General features: G+C 31.0%; 1 protein-coding gene across 1 annotated transcript; it reads right to left on the minus strand.

Moving 5' to 3' along the window:
• Window positions 1-4305: 4305 nt before the first annotated feature.
• Window positions 4306-6170, minus strand: LOC110647426 (probable E3 ubiquitin-protein ligase RHC2A). The gene has a single exon (XM_021801236.2). It carries the CDS (start codon window positions 5823-5825, stop codon window positions 4620-4622), a length of 1206 nt encoding a protein of 401 aa, XP_021656928.2. The 5' UTR covers window positions 5826-6170; the 3' UTR covers window positions 4306-4619.
• Window positions 6171-23798: the final 17628 nt, after the last annotated feature.

Genomic DNA, 23798 nt, shown 5'->3' on the forward strand with positions numbered 1-23798 from the left:
TGAGCACGAGCGTGGAGTGCACAGTGAACCAAAGACATCATACGGGAGAAGGCGCATCGCTCGGGTAAAGAGGTCGAGAGGATGGGTCATGAAGCAGCTTCCCTCCGATCTCAACTTTCATCCGCTCAGGGCTACATATCTCAAATTGAGGGGCGAATGAAGTTCTATGAGGACAAGCTGGCCGAGCAAGCTCATGTCCTGGCTGAGCGAGATCATGCTCTTGAAGAAGTGCAAGCACTCCGGGCCGATGAAGCTGCTCAACTTATTCACTTTGCTGAGGAGCTCAAAGTGAAAGAAGAAGAGATGGTGACCGGAGTGGCCGGCGCTTATGTGAATGCTCACAGAGATCTCCTGGCCGAGCTCAAAAAGCGTTATCCTGAGGAGGACTTCTCTTGGATGGCCAACCTGGCTCCCGAGGATGAAGGTGAGGATAGCAAGGAGGAGGCTGAGGGTGAGAGAGGAGATGGACAAAATGTAGATCAGGCTGGGGGTGATCCCCCAGCCGAATGACTTGTACAAATTCTGAAATGAAATGAAATGAAATGCCTCTTTTGTTCGATGAATGGTTGTGATCGAAAAATTTCTAAATTATTTAAACACTTGATTGTCTGAGTATATCGAAGCAACTGGAAGTGATTATTAACCTAAGTGTGAGAGATCGGAAAACACAATGAGCGTGAGATCGGTAGGGAACCAACGCTAAACGGGACTCGATTAAAATTGGAAATTTGACGAACCCACTTAAGATCGAGATCATCATTACACTGGATTGGAATCTTAACTTGATTATTCCTAAACTTAAAATGAGAGATCGGCAATAAGACCGGTGACATAAAGATATAGTGTTGGTTCAATTTTGTTTGACAAGAGAGATCGGGAATGTACTTGACTGGTCAGGAAATTTGACAATTGGCTTGAGAGATCGGTGAGTGACTTGAAAGACCGGTAAGGCTTTAACTGATACGAGGACTTAGCATTGATTCAATTCTCTGTGAAGAGGGATCGGAAATGTGGTTAAATGGCAAGGAGAGGTCGGAAATGTAATTGGCTAGCAAAGGGAGACTTAATGCTGGGGGATCGGTTTCGAAGTTTATTGATTCTGGAGGTCAGCCAAAATATGGTGTCGACAATATATAAAATAATAATATATGTTACAAAGCATGTTTTAATAGACTTTCTCATCTTATAATTCTCAAATATCTTATTATAAAGATAAAAACGTTTATTCTAAATGAAAAAAATTCAAATTTAAAATAATATCGAATTAAGCAAATGATTAATCCATTTTAAATGATTTATTGGCTTATGCACAAGGAATTAAAAATCATATTTCATGACACACATTAATTATCCATATATTTTTTTTTATCTAAAATTATTTTAATTCTATAATTATTGATAATTATTGATGGTGTAGATATTTAGATAACGGACACGTGGATTGAATATTATTTTAAGAGGAATTGGGATCGCTCAAGTATTTCTAAGGGTATATGACTATTTGAGTACTTTTGTGAAATGTACAATTGCTTTTGTGACATTGATTTGAAGATCTTGCGAGTGCCTACAAGCTGCTCTAACGAAGAAGAACTGATACTCAGCCTCTTTTCTCACAAGATGGTAAGAATAGGTAATCAAATTAAGTAAACTTTACGCCCTGGTACCTCATTGAGAAAAGGGTAGAAGTTAGACTAAGGGATCCCAATCTATTTTACTTGAAATTATAGGCATCTATATTTACACAATAAATGAACCAATAACAAATAAATATGTGTAAAGTTACTTTCAAGTAGATTGTCTTAATCGTTAAGATATATGATCATATTATTTTAGAGTAATAATAAATCTGTCACGTCTGAGATGACGAGAATTAGAGGTATCAAGATGAAATTATATAGTTTGTCCAACCTGTTTATCAAGAGTAACAAACTAATTGACTTGTTTTTCTAAAATAATTGTAAAAAGTCGGTCAAAAGAGGACATGAATTACCTTCAAAAGGGATTATAGTCTTCAATTTTATTTCATCGTATAGCTAAAATTAATTAACATGATGACTTCATTAAAGAAATTAAGGGTTATATGAAGTGTGATAATCTAAATGTGTCATCTCAAATATATATATTTTCATTGTAAAGTTACCTATATAATCAGTAAATTTGTAAGGGAGTAAAATAATTATCTTTTAATTGGATATTCGTTCCTCTTTTTCTTTAATTTAAGGAATAATTCCATGTCAAAGTAATTGTGTAAAGAAGTGATGTATTTTATATCTGAAAGATAGGAAAATACGACTCTTTTACAAGGACATATATCTCTTATATGAGAGTTTGGCTAATTATATTGTATCAATTATTCTCTTAATTCTTTAAAAAAAATAAAAAGAAAAGAAAAAGATGTGGCAGTCGACTGTTAGTCTAATTAACGTTATTTCTTTAATTAAAAAATAATGAAGGAAAAATAGAAGAAAACAAAAGAATTTGGTGTGCTTTCACCATCAAAGACACCCAAGAATATGGATAAATCCATCTGGTCATGATTCATGAGCCCCATGCAAAGTTTGTTGGGAACATGATTCTCATTTGCCCATTTCCATATGTTAGATTTTTTTTTATAATTATTTATTATGATATTATTTTTTATTTATTTTACTATTCACATAAAATTAATATTTTCAAAATTTATAATTGCTTCTTTCAATAATATATTCTTAAAGAATCAAACCTTATTAATTCTCCCTTTGGAGGGTAATGAATCACTGTATCCAAGGTCATATATATTTTGAGGAGGCTAATGTTTTTTTTTTTAATTTAATAAATTTCTATAAAATAATTAATTTACAAAAAATATATCACTTAATATAAAATTCACAAGATAAAATTCACGAGATAAAATACATAAATTTTATAAAATTATTTAAAAAAAAATAAAGTAATTCTACTTTATTTTAGGCAAAATAATTATAGAAACTACCAATATAAATGGATCAAATTAATCAATTCAACTTATAGAGTGATGATTGGTCATGTTTGGAGTTTGGACCATTTGAAAACGCTGCACTAGGCCTAGTGTGAGTTTGAGCTTTAAAATCTCTTCTTTACAAAACCCAAGGCCCACACATATGTCAGTTCCATCACTGTACATGCAATGAGCAACCCTTCCATCGTGAATGCCTTTCACCAGACAAAATTAGCTGAAGAAGATTAACTAATTAACTAAGAGCTTCAAGATTATGGATAGTTTTATAAATTTTTATAACTACTATTGCCTTGTTTGGGAAGAAATTTCATCTTTTTACATTTATTTTCCTTCACCTTATAAAGGTCTGCCAAAAGAATTAACAACCCTTAAAGCTAAACAGTGCCAGGGTCCTTTCAGTTTGAATGCATGCATGTTTTAATGGGAAAACTGTGGATTCTATCTATTTTCATTGGACATTGGATCGCGTATGCTCCATCTTTGCCACTAGTTGAGCATTTGCTTTTATAATGCAAACAGCCAAGAATTCGAATAACTAGTCTATTATGTACATAAACACACATCATCTATCAATAGATGCAAAACCCTTTCAATATCCCATAAGGTACAAATTCAAAAGCTGATGAATCTCTCGCTAAACTCATAAAACACTAGGATAAAGTATTATTCTGCCAACAGAATTGAGCTCCTAAACGCAGCCTAATTAAGGGGATCGAATAAAATCCTATTCCTTCACTTGCAGGTAATTCGGGCTTCCCATACTGATTAAAAGCATGCAGGATTGGCAAAATGAGAATTTATGGGCAATGTCATGCATTTGGAACAACTTTCTTTATCCTCACCCTACACTCTCTTCTAATCATTCCTTTCCAGCAAATTAGGCACTTCCAACAGCATGATAGTTTAAGAGAGAGCACTTTTTCTGGTCCCTAGGCTTTGCTTGTCCCCCAAATAGTTCACACTGAAATCTACACTTCAATCCCAAGTGTAGATATTCCCACATCAAGATTTTCTTCTTTCTTTATCATCCATCAAAATAACAAGATTCTTGATGTCTGTTGATTCAATGACCTTACGTTTCAGTGAAAACACATTCTCCCAAACAAATTCCTATCCTCAATACCAAATTTCTATAACAGTTGTTGGTTCACAGGTTGACTATGGCCAATTTGAAATTAATTGATTGTTATATTTAGAAGGGGGAAAAATCTTTGATAGTTGATAAATCCAAGTCACAATTTCAATCCAATAAAAGGGACTTCTCCAAAAAGATTTGCTTGCAAGTTTTCACAGAAAAAATCCATTGCCCAATTGAAAGCTCTGACGACTGATGAATAGTGGATTTATAAATTTTCCGAGGAAAGAATTGCAGTAAAGGAAAGAAGCCGCTTCTAACTATAAATTACATAAATAAATTATAAAGAAAAAAAGGGGGAAAAAAAAAAACCAAGACAGGGGGAGCTTGCCCTGTACCTCCAACTCTGCAAATGCCAATCTCTGGTGCGTTGCTCTTGCTCAACTCTTTTTCTTCAAATTTCCCTTATTTTCCAAAAGAAGGAAGTCTTTTTATCTTCAGCTTTCTCATATATTAACATTTACAATAACTTAAAACCACCACCACCATAGGCAAAGTTTTCAGCTTTCACCTTCTCCTTCTTCCACCATTAACCTCCACATCCCAGACCCTTCCCCTCCTTGAAGAAGCAGTGTCATTAAAATGCCAAAAAGACCTACTTCTTGCCCTCCTAATTCTCGAATCTGAATTTGAGTTCTCTCCAGAAACCTCACCACCAAAACAAGTAAACCAATGCCTTAAAGCCCGACCCAAACCAAGCCAACTACCACCACCCCCTCCGCCGCCACCTCCGTTCTCTCTACTTCTGCCCCCTCCCCTTGGCCCCCATGATATGCTCCTAGGCAAACCCCCATTATTAAACCCACCGTCCATCTCAGTATAAACCATTGGCAGCTCTCTCGTCCCACTCCTTGCTCCCGTAAACCTCCCAACTGCATACCCACCTCCCGGCAACCTCCATATCGTCAATCCCACAGCCGCTTCCTCATTATCATTATTATTCTCCCCCAAGACCTGCCCGTTACTCGATTCATCATCCCCAGGCAACTCGTGCCGGCAAACTGGGCATGAATTTCGAAGTGAGAGCCATGGAAGTATACAATCCGAATGATATATGTGCTTACAAGGCATTTCTCGCGCCTCCGATTCCAATTCGAAGGGCTCTTTACACACCGCACAGTGCGACTCCATGGACGTGTGCCACTCGCTTATAATTACAGTTGGCATCGACTCAATCGCCGATTTCGTCGCCGGCGGATGCTCGTATCTGCCTAGCCCATTGATTTCAATCTGCGATATCTGATCCAATAACCTTTCAAACCCAGATCCCAGTAAAAAATCCGACATGCTCGGCGGCAACGGTCTCAACCCAGACCCACTTCCATCGTCATAATACAACTCGAATCCGCGTCTACTACCCTCGTTCTCACCACCATCGGATTGTCCTGCTCCTCCTCCTCCACGAAGTACGATGACAGGGTTAATCGGGGAGCGGTCACCGGCGTTTCTACGGTTTCTACGAATAGGATTATTTTGATCTGTTGTCGGAAGAGTACCAATCATTAACATAGCGGCGCTGGCTGCCGCGGCAGCCGCAGAAGAAGACGGAGGAAGCAATCTCCGATTGGACGGGTCTTCTTGGATCTCGAGCTCTTCGACGAACCCGGTTTCGCAGTCTGGACAAGTGATTCTGTCCTCGGCCCCCTCCTGCCTCCATGCTCGAACGAAACGGCTGCACCTGTAGCACCAATACGACGCCGTCGGTGATGACATCAAATCACAAAACCCTCTCTCTCTCTCTCTTTAGCCCTTCTCTGTCTGTGTGTGTGTGCGCTTTGCTTGAAAGGGAGAGCTTTGTGAGGAACGAAGTGAAATAGAAATCGGGGAACAAGAAGCCATATATGGAAATCAAAGAAGAAAAACTGAAAAGGGAGGCTATTAACGGCAAAACCGCGTCGAAGTTGTTAGCGTGCTTACTACGCTTTGATCGTTTGAAACTTGGCCTTTTCTCATTGGTAGATCACAAACGACGTTTAAGTTGCCGTTTAAGAGATGTTTGCCTCTGGTGTGTGAACTGGTTTTCTGGTGTATTAATTGAGGGGTAGGTTATTTTGTTATGGTTTATTCGAATCTCTTTGATTAAATTTTAAAGTTCAATTAATCTTAATAAAATAAAATTTAATTAATTTATCAGAAAAATTAATTACTTGAATTAGAAAATAATGTATTTTCTTTAGATATTTTATATTTTAATATTAAATTTCATTTTCAAGTAATTTAAAAAATGCATTTTTCTATTTCGATCTTGTATATTGAAGAGAAATAATTTTAAAATATTTTTTAATATAATAAAAAATAAAAAAGAGATATTATTGCAAGTATTTTAAATTTTAAAAAATAATTTTTATGATTTCTTTTTAAATTTTATCTCATATTTTATTTTTATTTTTTAATTTTAATTTATTACTTAAAAATTCATAAATTTTAATTTTATTTTAAAAATTACCTTATTCATTATAAGTAACTATAAAATTATATATTTACCTCATTTCATTTTATACTAAAAAAATAATTATTTTAATCATTATTTGAATCTATTAATTAAATATTAATATCATTATAATAATTTATATTATAAAAAATTATTTTTCATCGAAAATTATTGAAATAGTATTTACAAAGGTTAGATAAATTTTTTAATTTAAAAACTTATTATTGTATATTAAAGAGATTTTTATAAAATAAAATTATAATTTAAGAATTTTTTTAATAAAAAATAAAATTAGAGATAGAAATAAAAATTATCCAATTTTAAGAAATTGGAAAATTACATTTTAACTTTTCCATAAAATATCATTTTTATTTAGGAGGGTGTACACGTGCTTCGGGTATAAAACGTGGCACGCGAGGGAAGGTGGGACCACGCATTTCACTGACACGTCACAATCAAGTCCACCCGTGTCTCTCTGCCCTTTCTTAAGGCATCGTTTGGTTGGATTTTCGGTTCTGTCAAACTCCAATAATTAAATAATTAATTAAGGTTTTCAAATCATAGCGTTGCATGCAAACGTTTTTGACCATTAAATTAATTTAAATGATTTGATTACAAATCAGTTTAATTTGATAAAATATGGCGGCTTAATTGACCTGGCTACCGTAACCACACATTGTAGGATGTTATCAATTATGCAAATCTTAGCTAATTAAAGGATTATATTTTGTATTAGTTCTTCCATACTCCAAATTTTTGTTATTCCATAACTTGCAAGCCACATATATGAACAAAATTTTTTTTAATAAAAATAAAAAATTATTATTTAATTTTTATATTTTAATAAAATTAATTATTTAATTCTTACATTTTATTTTTATTAAACTCTTTAGTTCTTTATTAAATTTTTTATTAATTAATATTAATAAATTACTGTTTAATCTCTGTATTTAAAAAAATTAATTAGTTAATTTTTATATTTTAAAAAATATTAATATTTAATTTATTTATTTTAGTGAAATTAATTAATTAATTTATGTATTTAAAAAAAAATAAAATATGTTAAAAAAATATATTCTTAGATAAAATTAGAAATTTTTATGTGTAGACTAAATCTAAATTTATATTTTTTTTTAAAATTTGTTTAAGTATTTTCATTCAATTTTTTTAATATTATTTTTGTATTTTTCTATTGAGAAATAATTTTTCTTAATTACATAAAAATGTAGGAGAACTGGTTAATATTTTGTACCATTTCTTACTAAAAAATATAAAATAGAAACGAAATGAGGGAGTGAAGGGTGTGGACAGAGGAGAAGAAACATGAGAAAATAGAAATAATGGCGGTTAAGACAAGAATAAGGAGGAGATAATTAGGGTAGTTTATGCTTAAAAAATAATTATGGACTAAATTGTAAATAAAACTAAACTATAGGGATTAACTAATATATTTTTCAAAATGTATGGATTAACTAATTAATTTTATTAAAATAGAGAGATCAAATAAGAGTTTGATTGATATTAATTAATAGAAAAATTGATGGATTGACCAAAAAATTTAATCAAAGTAAAATATAGAGATTAAATAATATATTTTTTAAAATATAAAGACTAAATAATTAATTTGATTAAAATTAGAAATTAAATAATAATAATTTTTCATTAAAAACATAAATTATGTAGGCATAAAGAAAAAAAAAGTCGCTAATAAATTAAAATTATCAATCTAGATAATTGTTGTAACTTTCAAAAATTAGTCCTACTTAGTTTATTGTATTGAACATCAAATGAGATAATAATAATAATAATAATAATAATAATAATAATAATAATAATAATAATAATAATAATAATACACATAAAGGTTCTGACTCAAAATTGTAATAAGATTTGGTGTGTTTGGAATTAAAAGGAATTGTATGCTCTTTTGCTGACCAAAGACTTCATTTCATCTTTCCTTTTGTGATTGTTGGGTAAAGTAGGAATTCATGTGAATCCAACTCAGCCGCTCCCACACCTATCCAATGTATGGGATGTTTGATTTACTTGTTAGGTGCAGCTGATAGCTGATAGACATTTAAACAAGTGAACTAAAGTGTTTAATAAATTTTAAAAAAATAAAACTGATAGCTGATATGGTATTCATCAGCTACAGTTTGTATCAGCTCTATTTTTAAAGTTGTTTCAGCTGATTTGATTTTATTTTATTTTTTGACCATATTATCTTTTTTTTTATTTAACTCAAAAATTAATATTATTAATACTTTTATATTTTTTATTTATAATATTAACATTTTAATTAACACATTTCAACTTTATTAAATTTTTTTTATTAATAACATAAAATATAAAATATTTATTTATATATAAAAACTTACAATTAATTATAAGTTTTTCCTCTATTAATAATAATAATTACTTTATTATTTTATCTATATTTTTAAAAAAATTTAATTATTTTTTTATTTCAATAATAAAATAAATGATATAATATAATAGATTAATAATTTTATATTTATTTTAATAATATAATAAATGATATAATATATTATGTAATAATTATATATTTAATTTAATAATAAAATAAATAATATAATATAATAAATTTATAATTTTATATTTATTTAAATAATAAAATAAATTATATAATATATACCCTTATTAGTCATTTCATATATCAACAGCAACAACAGTTAAATATAGTTTTACCAGACACTTAACATAAATCATCTATCATAGCTATCAGCTAATAGTAATAGCTATCAACTAATAGTTATGAGCTATATTCAACAGTTAAATTAAACAGCCTGTAAATATGCAAGTACCGATAAACATCCAATTGATTAGGCAAAGCCAAAAACACTTTACTAAAAGAGCAAAGACTAAAGCTTCTCTATTATCTTGTCCTTTAATTTTGCCTTTCTCTTTATAAGGTCTCCTCTTCTACTTCTTCAAAACTCTCACTCCATAAAACCACTTTATATCCAATTTTCTTATTATATACATTTTTTTTTATGTATACCTCTCTTTATTTTATGTCCTTCAACAATGCACTTGGGAATTATCCTTTGTAAACATCACCTTTTATTAAAGTTTCTTTGGATCTAATTCTAAAACTATTATAATTTAATGGATTAAAGTTTGATTAAAAAATTTTATTAAAGCTTCTTTGGATCTATTTCTAAAACTAATTATAAATCAATATTAAAGTTTGAATATATTATAAATCAATATTAAAGTTTGAATATATAATTATTTAAAAAATATACATTGAATTTATATTTAGTAAAATGTAAAAGGGAAAATTACCAAAAAAAATTTCACTTTTAAATTTTTTTCAATTATTTTCTATACTTTAAAAATTATTAATTAAATCTTACACTTTAAAAAGTTACATAATTATACCCCACCATTACTTAGTTCGTTAAGTTAAGTGACTAACGAAAATGTCACGTCATACCAATGATAGGATAGAATTACGCAAGATTCAAAAATAATTTCTACAATTGAGAATTAATTACTTTTAAAATTTATATATTCAAAAGTAATTTATATAATCCATTTGAATTATATCTTATCATTGGCGTGGCATGATATTTCCATTAGTCGTTAATAGCCTGAATAACAATAGAATATAATTATGTTACGTTTTAAAGTGTGAAGTTTAATTAATAATTTTTAAAGTATAAAATATATTGAAAAATTTTTGAAAAAGAATTTTTTAGAAATTTCCCTATTGTTAGAAGAGAACAAGAGAAGCTACTCTTGTTGTCTCTTCCAACATCAAATCTCCTAATATTGAATTAATAATAAAATTGAGAGAGAGGGTGAGGGATAGAGCTTCTTTAAATTATAATTAATTTTTTGAGATTTTAATTTCCTTCTCTCATAGTTAGTCCACCAATAAATCCATTGATGGATTCCAAAATTAACAAGTGTAGCAAAACAAAATTAATAATTACATCAAAGATAAGCAATATGTAGTTTTGATTTGTGGTTTCATTTATTGAATTTTTTACAAGGTTATATATATATATATATATATATATATATATATATATATATATTTGATAAAATTATAATTAATATTGCTTGCAACTTGCCAAGCTCCCTTGTTTTAGGTAGGACAGGTATCTGTAATTGCATGAAAAGAATATAAATTAATTTTCATTGAATTCTTCATTGACTTCCTCATAGAAATTTTGAAAAGATCAAGTTGATACTTTAATTTTAATTAATCTTTATCTTTTTTGACTACTAATTAACAATGAACACTATACCATCATATTATAATTAAAATATAAAGACCGAATATATCATTTGACACTTGAATTTTATTTAAAAAAATTTTATGGCATGAACTTTTAAAGCATCCCATAACATATTTCAACTCTTGTAAAATAAAATTAAGATATTTTTAAAATTGAATGTGAATTTCAGTCGTATTGACTAAGATCTGAAATATATCTTAATTATACTTTTATAGAAGTTAAGGAGTGTCATGAGATGTTAACAAGAGTTGGGTTGCATTAAAAATTTTGAGTACCATAAAAAAATTTTAATAAAATTTAGGGGTCAACTTATATATTTAGTAAAAAATAAAATTGTGATCCATCCACATTAAGGATGTATGTGTATATCATTTTCTGGAATTGTGTTGCATTACTTATGTATATTTAAGAAAAAAAGAAACCCTAAAAAGTTAATGTTAATAAATTTAGCTATGGCTTGGTCCAATCATATGGCCCTAGCTAGGATTCTATTATGGTGTTTCTAACTTATACCTAATTAAAAAAAATAAAAAAAATAAGTGATTAAAATGAGTAGAATAAAATTGACATTTAGATTAGTCAATTTTGATATTTCTAATGGGTGTTGTGCAAGGAAATTAATGGAATTTTGTCAAAATCCACTCTCACCAAACAAGGAAAAGAAGTGGAAATTAAAGTTGAATTCTATGTTCAATTTCTAACCCATCCAACAAATTTTGGAGGAGGAGGGGAAGCAAAATTCTGATTACATCACATGTGTGTATATATATATATATATATATATATATATATATATATATATATATATATGTATGTATGGAGGATCCATAATCCATATAGAAACCAATTGAAACATGTTTACAAATATGTTTTTTTGTTGTCAATAATTCATATGGTTGACAACTCACCATTTCAAATGATGACATGCAGCAACACATAAATAGAGCAAAATTTGTTTGGAATTGTGTGAGAGGGGAAAAGGGTTAATGCATGTCTCCAACCAATCATACATCACCAAAGATAAATTTCTTTTTTTTTTTCTTTTAAATGCATAAGTATTTACATGTATCTCAATATAAATTTTTTAATACTCATTAAAAGATTTTTGTTTTTTAATAGAAAAACCATTTTATTCAATTAAAACAGGAGTAGAAAATTAGAAGTTTAACTAAAGTATATTTATGATTTCTAGCACTTTTAATATATTCCTACCTTTTGTTCATTTATATATATATATATATATATATATATATATATATATATATATATATATATATATATGCAAACCTATGGATTTTTCAATATAATTAGTCTTTAAAAATATCATAACCTCAATAATTGGATCTACTTTTCCAGGGTCTTGAAGGGTTGAGCTCTTGAAGCTAAACCCCATAATTGATCATAGTATGTTATATATTATAAGGATTTTTTTTCCCTAAATGTGATTTATCATAGATTTAAAATATAAAGTATATAATGGAGCTCATTTATTAAATACATGAATCTTATATATTTATGTGTTGGATTATAATAAATTAAGTATGGGCAAAAGTTTTCAAATTTCATGCAATGAGTCATTTTAATCACATCTCCAATTTTTGTAACACCTACCATTTTCTGATATAGGAATTCCTATCATCGATGGGAAGTTGAGGTTTTCACAAGTAAGGAAGTGGTGGTTGTGAACCGTGTATATATATGTGAGTGTGTGTGTGTAAATATGTATGAAATTGATGTGTTAAGTGTTTAGGTTACTAGTGTGTTTTGTTAAGAAAAGAAATCAAGATATCATATTGGGCAGAAGGAACATCAGTAGTCGAAGTGTAACACCCCCATTTGCATAGCCTGGTATATTTCACTATTCTGGTAACCGGTGTCGGTCCGGACAATTAAGGGGATTAGAACCATACTTAAGACAACTAGAGAAGCCATAAACACAAATAATTAGTAATATTAAATTACTTAACTATAAATAAGAAAAACAGAACATAAGAGGTTAAACGAGCCGAGAGTCACAGCGATAAGTGACTTCCTCGGGAACGATTGCGAAGTCGTTTTAAACTCAAATTTCGAACCGTAAAAAGTGACGCTGCGGTCCTTAGGACCCTTATGAACACAGTGGAAAGGAGAAAATCACGAAAAAGAACTGTTAAGCTAGTCAAATAATTAGGTCAGAGAGCCGAAAGAAATATTTGATTATTTATAAACCGGGATGAACCGGCGAGGGGCAATTTGGTCAATTGACCCCGAGAGCTGACTCCTGACCTAACTGTCAAATAAAATCAGAGAAAAGAAAATTTCGGAATCGAAAATTAAATTAAAGAATTAATAGAAAAATAAAAAGAAAAAAAAGAAAAATGAAAAAGTTAAAAAGGTAATGACATCATGTGGTGACACATGCATGATGCCATAAGTATTTTAATTAAAAATTTATTTAATTAGAATTATGGTCTTCCTAAGAGATAAATATGCAAAATAAAAAAAAAATATATTTTTTACTTCTTCTTTTTCTTCTTTTCCCGTCACCCCTCTTTTCTCTCAATTCTCTCATTTCTTTTCCACCATTAACACTCATTTCAAGCTTTCAAAGCTTGATTTTTATTTTATAAACTCCCTAACTCCTTTAAGTAAATCTTGTTCTTGGATCTTGACAAGCATATTGACAACAAAAAGAAGAGGAAAGAAAGAAGATTTGAAGAGGGAGAAATTCAACAAAAAAAAAAAAGAAAGCTTAGTAAGATAAACTTGAAATTTCTAGTTGAATTAATTGTGTTTATAGTTCAATTAATTAGAATTATGCTTAAAATGAAAAGAAATTAATTGTTGGAGGATTAAAGCAAAATTCATCTAGCTAGGGTTTTGATGTGTGTGCATGAATTTGATGGACTTAAAGGTGTATATGAGCTTGATAGAGTTAAAGAAGCATGTATATAGGCATTGAATTGGTTAAATGAAACAACTTAGTGAGTTAGGGTTAGGAGGCTAGGGTTTGTGAACCAAATTTTGGAGAAATGCATAAATGATGACTTTGGTCTATTGTGAGATGAAAAATGGTCAATAATGACCAAAGGATATGTGTGGGAATTGTTGGAATGAAAACCAAATTCGTAGGTCAAATGGTCATGCTGCTGGCAGCATGACCAAACCCACTTTGAAGGACCAAAACGGAAATTTTACAAACCCAATTGATATGCCACCAATTGGGGATGAAAATAGACATAAAAGGGCACAATTTTCATAAAGGAACCATGCCCAAAAACTGACCAAAACTTAGTGAAACAATTGACCAAAGTGAAATGAGAGCAGGCTGCCATCGCATTAAATCGACCAAATGAACGAATCGCTCATTTGGTCATAACTCGAGTTAGGAAGGTCAAAATGACCTGAAATTTTACTAGCAATTAGATATGATATAGATCTAAAACTTTCATAAAGAACACCAACCCAAATTATGCCATTAACCCATTCAAATTATTGAGCAAAGTTGAGTTACTGTACCTGCGATTCTGCAGAATTCCATTTGAGCAGTAATGTTTAAAGGGCTATAACTCTCTCTAGGAAACTCGGATTTAGGTGATTCTTGAACCGATGGAAACATAAGACATAGTAGAACATTTCATATGAAGAAAGTTAGACCAAGTTATGAACTTAACTTGATCAAATTACTAAACAAATTTGGACCAAAAATCTGCCAGAACCAAAATCTCAATATGAACAGTGCACGTAAACAGTAATTGTATTTTGGCTATAACTTGAGCTACAAAACTCCGATTGAGGTGATCCAAAAATTAGAATACACTTAAGACAATAAGGAACATTTTCTATGAAGGAAGTTTTGCCAAATTCCAACAGTAAATTGACCAATGGAACAGTGCAACTTCGAAGTACCAAAACCGAAAATTGGCAATTTTGCCAAAATGACTTAAGCTTTGAGAAAATGACCAAAACCAACAAGTTAAATGGCCAAAATGTGGTATGTGGGTGAAGTTGGAGTTCCCATACCTATTAAGTCTTAAAAAGTCAACAATTTGACTTGAATAGTGCAGTGAATAGTAACCCGAAACACAAAATTTCAAGAACGTCAAATTTAGTACGTTAGAGCTAGGTAAAAGTGAAGTTAAATTTATTTTGGATTTATGTTAAATTATAGTACTAAAACACTATAAAATTGTGTGTTTCAGTGGAAAAGAATACCGGGACAAAACCCGAGGAGTCGAGTCAAGGCCAACAGGCGACTCATTTGAGGTTTGTGCACAACTAACTCTTTTATTGTTTTTCAATTCCAAATTGATTTGAAATAAATTATTATATGATTCATGATTTTTGTTGTGTTGAGAATTTTAACTTATTGAATGAAATTGTATAATTTGAATATAAATTTTCTTATGCATTTAAGGATTTATTGCATTGCTTTGATGATTGTAAATATTAAGTTTGATGTGTTGCCAACCTTGAACATGAATTTATGATGATTAAATATGCTGATGATTTGTAAACACTTTGTAAATAAAAATTGTTTTGAATATGATTTGAAACCACAGTTGACATGACAAAATATGTTGTGAATTCTCATTAGCTTGTCTAGTGAGATAACTCCTCCACTTGATGGGGCGAGTTTCTTCCTCTCTGGCTTGCCAGTTGGGGAATGATGTGAATGAGTACTCATATATACTAACTAGTCTTTGTTTCTCCCTTTTAGCCTCGGTTATTGGGAGAATGTGAAATGTCGTGGTGTACAACACGGCATCTATTCGAATTTTGGGTCATGGGTTCGATCAGGTGTATTGTTGGCAACGCCCTTTAAATTATGCATGATTTGATAAATTGTGATTGAAATAAATAATTTGTCAGTGATTCAAAAGATTTTGTACTGTTTCGGAATCTAAAAGAAATGTAAATTAATCGTTATTATTTGATCAAAATGTTATTCAAATGAATAATTTGCATGAATGAAAATGTTGATTTCTGAAGGTCATGGATTTTGAAGAATTTAGAAATTTTAAAATTTTATTTGTTATGAATTGTCAAGCATAAATTGTATTAAGTTTTAAATTGTTAGTTTGTGCACCACTGAGTTCACTACTCAGCGATAGCTTGTTATGCTGTCGCAGATATAGAGACTAGAGGAGCAGCAGATTGAGCTGCTGAGGACAGGGGAGCTACCTGCTAGAAGTTATCGGGTATAATTTATACCCTGACTGTAAATATTCATTTTGATGTATGTCTTGCACGTAATTATATGGACATGTAAAATCGGTCTTGAGCAGCTTGTATAAAGTTTGTATAAAGTTGTAATAAATTTTAGTTTGGATTTTCTTAATGTAAATTTCTTGTAATGATGTATCTAAATTGTTTTGTATCTAAGGAAATATGAATGATATTGATTGACAGTATTTTGAGAATTATTGAACTTGTGAATTTGAGAAATTGGTTGAGATTGAGTATGAATTTGAAGCAGTGGTTAGAAAATTTTTTGGAAGTGCTTTTATTTCAGGTATTTGAAGAACTGATTTCTCAAAATACAGAGGGAACTCTGTCAAAATTTTTATAAAATTTGCGTAAAAACAAAATGGACCAAAAATATTAATTTGATTTACTTTTAATCATATGTTTTAAATACCTATTGGAAAATGCTCACCACTTATCAAAAATAAGAAAATTGTTTTAAAATCCCTTGTAGGGTACTTAATGAGTTATCGGTAGGTGAAGTTCGGTAGTTCACTAGGTATTTTACGGGATCATGTTATACCTTACAGAGGGGTAAGGTGTGACACGAAGGTTGGACTTTCGACAGCCGAAGTCCCTTTTTACTGTTTAACTGTCCTTTTGGATAGAATAGACTCCGACAATTGAAAGCTGAGCTTTCGACAGCCAAAAGTCCTTTCAACAGTAGGAATATAAATAGCCCATTTAGTTTCTTTTTTCAAAGAAAATCAGTCTTTTTCCCTCTCCCTTAGTTGTTGTTGCATACAAGGATTTAAGTTGAAATCCTTTGATCAATTTCATGCTTTGGATACCTTGATGTTTGGATTTTCCTTAGAAAAGTTAAAGGAAAGTGGATTGAAACTTGGATCATGACACAACCAAAAATCCACTAAACAGGATATATGTAACCTAAAACTAAATTTACAATATTCTCCTATAAATAAATTAATTAAACATAAAGACGTGCCCCTAGAGCATATAATTTCTCAACTAACATAGAATATCAAAATAACCAACCTATTTCAGGACTCAAAGTTGCATACATATACATAGCTGCTCAAGGAGAATCAGAGAAGCTCAAGGAGAATCAGAGAAATTGACACACACACACAAACATATATATACACATTTATTTGAATAATACAAATTTCATTTGAAAAATTAATTTAAATAATATAAATTAAATCAAACACTAAGCATATAAAGGATAATAAAGACTCTTTCTTAATAAATAAAATAACTAGAATATAAAATGCAGAAGCAAATAATGTTACAAATTTCGACTCAATGAGAAAATAGAAAGAACAACAGAAAAGAAAATATTGGAAAGAAAGAAAGTAAAGTTACTTAATTTGGACCGCACTCAAAGACTGCTTACGTACTTTTTATAGAGGATCAAGTCCATGTAGGTCTGAATTTTAACAAAAAATTATGCAAAAATTCCTCTAACATAGGACATTTCCCTTCTTAAAAACAATCAAAAATTGCACAAAATGTGTTGCAGCTCTCACTAGAGGCAGAAACAAACCAAACCATTCACTTAATGTTTCCAATAATCATTCATAAGTTTAAATATCTTGTCCATCAATTCACCACTCGAATAAATAAATAAATAATAAAATTAATTACTTGCTTACCTAAAATTTGACCTTTTAAAAATAAGTTTAAAAATCAAATAGAACTTGTGTGCAAGAGCAGTTGTTGGAGCCTATTTAGTGGTGGAATATACAAGGTAAAATGGAGGTAAAACATTATACCATATTTTAATTAAAGAAAATTCAGGAAAATAATATTTCATATTACATAATTAAAAAATAACATAGATTTAAATACTACTGTGAAGTTTTTTACATAATTAATGCTGTAAAAGACTTAAAGCTTTAATTATTTTAGTAACATTACGACCAGCCTAATACTTCATAACAAAAAAATTAGATGAGAAATTACTATTATTGTTATTATTTTTATTTACTCTATATCATAAGGAGCACCAAGGTAACATGGTTAGAGACAAATAGCTTATCAAATTTCCAGAGATACATTTTGTGCTTTTCTGAGCACTAACTAATTCTCAGTGTTTAAATGTAACCATACAGTAGTTCTGGCTATGCTTGAAATGATGAAAAGATTTACAAAATTTTCTAAAGTGATTTGATAAAAAGACATTCAGATTTCTATATAATACAATTTGAACAAAAAATTGACTTCATACCATGATCATGCAAATTATTAAAATGAATGATTAAAAAATTAACTCATCACTGATTAAAGACTACCATTATAGTTTAGTACGGCTAATGATTAAAGTTCACAAGAAAATATCAACCCCTAAAATAGAACTAATTATCGTAATACTCTAATTGAAATACCTTCAATGCTTGTGTAAGTTAAACAGGGAACATATCTAACAACAAGGACTTGACAACTCCATAGTGCTAAGTACTTTAGATTTACAAAATAGGGGACACATGCAGCTACCAAGTTTGCAATCATTTAATTAAGATGATATGAATTTGTCTCAACCAATATATAGGTTGAAATATGGTTAATTGATAAAATTTTCTTTTCTTTCACAGTAGCAATCCAAAAATGAGAAATCATAGTTGCAATTCACTTATCTAAAGCAATTGAAGTTCAAAATGCTAAAGGAATAAAAATAAAATGTACAGAAGGAAGAAGCTACAAGTAGCAAAAGCCACTCACTCAAGATGGTAAATTGTTGCCTGCACATGGCTCCCATTCACTAGAGATGGATTACACAATTGGAGGTGGCGACAGTTAGAGAAGGCTTAGGCGACCTCCTTAGTGGCCATCACTCACGGGTTGGTTGTTGGAGTTATGAGAATCGATCATAGTAAGCTTGGACTTTTAAATCTTTGAATCTATGCCCTTTTCAATTTTGGCAAGAATGGTATCTTAAGGGTGGTTAATTGTTGTTTCAGGGAGGTAAGGACTTTGTTTAAAGCTTTAGAAGAGGTAGAAATGTTGGTAATGGCAACCTAAAACTCAGACAGCCAAAATCCCTCATTTCCCCTTTCCATTTTGTGGTGGTTATGAGAAATAAAGGTGACTGAGCTTTTATCATCATGGGGTTACTGTGAGAGAGAGGAACAATTGGAAATGAATAATTAGCTGTGAATTTGGTTGTTCTTAATTTTTTTTTTTTGGCTGGTCGCTCCCAATGCTTTCCTTGTTATCTCTTCTTTATTCTTGAATCTTCCTCTATTATCTTCTTCTTTTTTTTTTTTTTTTACCAATTCCCTTTTTGCCCTTTCTTTATTTATGTTCTTATTTTTAGAGGCTTCTAGAACATGGGTGTTACAATTATGACTTCTCTTCTTTCTCAAGCTCAAAGGAAAAAGAGGTAATTCTTCCTTTCTTTTAATCTCATAGAAGGATCCAAACATGTTTATGAATGTTAGGTTGTTTGGCTGTAATTGCATGTTTGGGTTTAAGAGTTTGAGTTGGTTTTCATTGTATGAAGGTTAGAAGAGTTATTGCATGTTAGGGTTTTGATGAATTATATGTTTTATTTTGAAAATTTTCAAGTTTTGAGGTTTTGTTCTTGATTTTGTTATATATAAGTGTTATGGACCTTAAATGGCTAGTTTTCCTTAATGGATTTGAAGGAATCCTTGTTTATGTTATGTTAGTTTTGGGAAAAACCTAGGTTTTATGTTCATGGATGACGTATTTTGGAATTAAGTGTTTATTCAAGTTGTTTTAGGCCTTATTTATGGTTGGGATGTATGGATCATGTTTTAGGAGCTTGAAGTAAGTTTGAATGTTGATAGGGGAAGGATTCTACAGGTTTTTGACTTAGAAATTCTGAAAATTTTTAAATTTAGCTATCGAAAACTATTGATTCGATAGTCGAAGCATGCAATTTCTCGAAAAAATATAAAAAATCTCCTAATTCGGTAACCAAAGTCCAAGACTTTGACACCCTTAGTCAAAACTTCAATAGCCAAAGTCCAAAGTTTTAGCAGCCACAGTTGTAACATCCTCACTTTAGCTAGTCCATACAGTCTACTGTTCCAGTGACCAATGTCGGTCCGGGCAGCTAGAATGTTTGAAATTTTAAATAGACTAGAGTGAAGAGTTATAAAGAAACTAAATAATGCTCATAACAATCAAGGAAAATTTATAGGAACGAAATACACTAAGGTTAAACGAACCGAGACACCAGGGATGAGTAACCCGAAAGGGAAGTGACGGTGAAGGCCGTTAGCAACCCTCGACCAGGGAAAAAAATTATAAAATAATTATTGGGACTCCAAAGAAGGGTCATTGAGGTTCTTATGGTATTAGAATGCCAAGGAAATGCTTAGAAAAATTTTTCTATCGGTACACACAATTTTGGCTCGTTAAGCCAAACGGAGGGTATTTTGGTCATTTTGTCTTCAGAGATGATTTTTGGCCAACTCATCTAGTTAAATAAATAATTTATATGACATAAAATATGAATAAATATTATTAAAAATTTAATTGAAATTAAATAGACAAGAAAATGATAAAAAATGAAAGAAACTAGAATTTTGACATCATAATGATGTCATTAAAATTCTTCCAACCAATCCAATGTTGACACATGGCATAAGTTTATTTAAAAAGACTAAATGGGCAGAAAAATGAAGAAAAAAAATCAGAACTCTCTCTACCCTTCTTCCTTGCCGTCACCCTTCCCTCCATGGCCACCATTAGCAAACTTTTTAAAGCTTGATTTTCATGGCTTTTACCCAACTAAACCCTCTATTCCCAATATAAAAAAGTATTCTTACATCTTGGCGAGTCTTTTGGGAGCAAAAAAAAAAGAAAAAGAAGAACCCTAGCAAGTGGGAATTTCACTCCATTAGAGGTTTGTGACCTAACCTTGATTTTCACTTTAAATTCATGTTAAAGGACAATGAATGAGTGCAAATTACAAAGAAATTTATTAAATACCATTTGTATGCCTTCCCATAATTTTGGCAACCTTGGTTGGGGTAAGATTGCGATGATATTTATGGAATTAAAATGATAGTATGGCTGCCCTTAATAAGCATCTCTTAAGTGGAGTGATGAAATGCAAATGATAATGCTTGGTTTGTGATGTTTGAGTTAGGGTTTGAGATGAAAATGAGACTTTGATCATGTGATGATGAAAGTAAGTTTTAATGGTCAATTAGTGACCATTTGGTTTTGTTTGAATAAAAAATGAAGTGGGTTGTATAGTGGGATTTGAGTTTGGTGTGGCTGCCTTTGGTGACCTGCAGGACTAGGCATGAGTCTAGCAGCTTTGGGTAGCATTAACTGGAGTTGTAGAGGTTCAATTGGTGCAAGGCTAATTGGACATGAAACTAGACACATAATGGCACAACTTTGGTGAAGAAACCATGCCCAGAAAACCAAACCAAGTTAACCAAAAGATTGCCCTAATCCGGGTGACCTGCATTCTGCTTGGACAAAATGACCAAATGAATAGTGTTTAGTTATTTGGCCATAACTTAGTGTAGAAAGGTCTAAATGGCCTGAAATTTTACCAGAAATAAGCTGAGATATAGACCTATAACTTTCATGAAGAAACTTAACCCAAATTATGACATAACATATTCAAAAAGTGATCTGAAGTCACTGCTCCTAATATTGTAGATTTAGTCAGTCCAGAAATTCTGGAAAAATTATAATCCGGCCAGTTATGGTTTTTGGGCCATAACTTGAATTACAAAACTCCAAATGGAGTGATTCAAAAAGGGAAATGTAACTAGACAAAAGAAGGAACAACTTTCATGTTGATCATTTTGCCAAATTCCCACTACAAAAATGACTAATGGAACAGTAAACACAAAGCTTGAAAACTGAAAATTTTGTACAATTAACATTAAGCTTAGAAATGGTATTAACCAATACTAACAATTTTAAAATACAAAATGTAGTATGTTGGGAGTATTAAAACCAATGTACCTATTGTCCATGTAAAAGTCAACATTTTGTTGACTAATGAATTGAATAGTAACACTAAAACTTGAATTTATAAGAATTGTGAAACTTAAAAGTGTAATATGCCCTAGTATACCTAGCAAGATTGGTTTAGATAGGTTGGCATGCCAATAGGGTTCTGTTAGCAGTACTGTATATGGCTTCATACCATTCTGTGTTTAATGGCCTCCCATGCCATTTTGTGATAAAACAGCCTTTGGCTATGGTAATTGAGTTATTATACTTGAATTATATCCTTGATGATTATTACAGCTTATTAGCTGTTCTGTTGCACACCGGGAGACACAATGTGACCGATGGTGTGATGGTCTGAGGTACTTAGTATCCAGTGCCAGTTTATCCGTTTATCCAGTCCATTCGACTAGTATGGGTTACTCGGGCAATGATAATGAATCTTACAAATTTTTAATCAAATTATACTGCAATAAATACTAGGAATTAAGTCTACCAAAAAAATGTAAACATACATTCTGCATATTTACTTTATTTTAGTTATTTTATTTTATTTTGTATTGTTACCACTAAGCAGAATTGCTTAGCGCGTCACTTTTGCCACGCGCAGGTACTGGAGACATAGCTGGGGAGCCCAACAGACATTAGACCGAGTGAACTTTCAGAGCTGCATACTGAGTCCAGAGTCACCTAACATCTGCAGTGCACTTGGTAGGACATTAGGACTTTGGGTGGCATTTTGTATTTTTCATTTTGTATTAGTTTTGGATTGTAACTATAAACTCTTGGAATTATTTGATAATGTAAATATATGAAATTTTATGTTATTGAAATTTTCTGTATATTATGTTGAAAAATGAAATGTTGAGAAATATTTATGAATGTGCTTCAAGTGATGACGTGAACAGAAAAACTCTGAAAATAGTAGTGAGATTTTGAAATTGAGTTGAGATGTGTGTATAATGGAGTTCTGGATTTGAAAATTTTATTGGAAGTGTCTTTTAAACAGGTTCAGAAGAACTGTTTTTCAAATTTACAGCCGACACTCTGCTGGATTTTCTATAAAAAAATTGCGAAAAAATTCAGGTTTATCAAAAATTGCAAATAAATGAATTAAAAGGGATAAATTATAATGGAAATATGAATTGGTGCTCCGGCACACTAAGTGGCATATCTTGCTCGGCTACACTGTAGACGGGTAAGGAGTGTCACAACAGTAGCTACTGCTTGAAAGGGGTAGCTGATATTCAAGGTTTCAGCAGTCTGATTTGGTTCTGCCAGCCTTATTTTTCCTTTAGCTCTAAGGCTCCAAAACATGATTTTGCTACCCAAAAGGACATAGATGAGGTATATTAAAGATCCATTATATGTTTTTAGAAAGTCTAGGATATAGCATTGATATGTTTGTTGTTTCACCAATTGATCAAAGTGGATGATCAAGGTTCAAGGAAGTTGGGCCCTGAGTATTAAGGTGTAGTGCATTAGAACCATATTTGATGTGATTGCATATATATTTATGATATGGGGTAGATTATGAATGACCCACTGACTCCCCCCATGGTTACTATTATGTTGTGTTATGTATGTTATGGATCCATAAATCCAAGTGAGATCCCTATGAGGCCACTGGTGCATGACATATGTCATATTTTAAGTAAAAGTCTTGAGGAGCCTCTGTAAAGGCCAAGCATATTGGATATATTAGGCAAAGCCCTGAGGAGCCTCTGTATAAGATAAGTACATTGAATTGTTAGGGAGTCACTGGTGACATAACTATTATGTTTGCATATGACTGATGATTGTTGCATTCATGTGTTTGACAATCATTTGTATGAAATGAAAAGAAAG

The sequence above is a fragment of the Hevea brasiliensis genome, chromosome 8 (genome assembly GCF_030052815.1).
Source record: "Hevea brasiliensis isolate MT/VB/25A 57/8 chromosome 8, ASM3005281v1, whole genome shotgun sequence".
NCBI classification, from domain to species: Eukaryota; Viridiplantae; Streptophyta; class Magnoliopsida; order Malpighiales; family Euphorbiaceae; genus Hevea; species Hevea brasiliensis.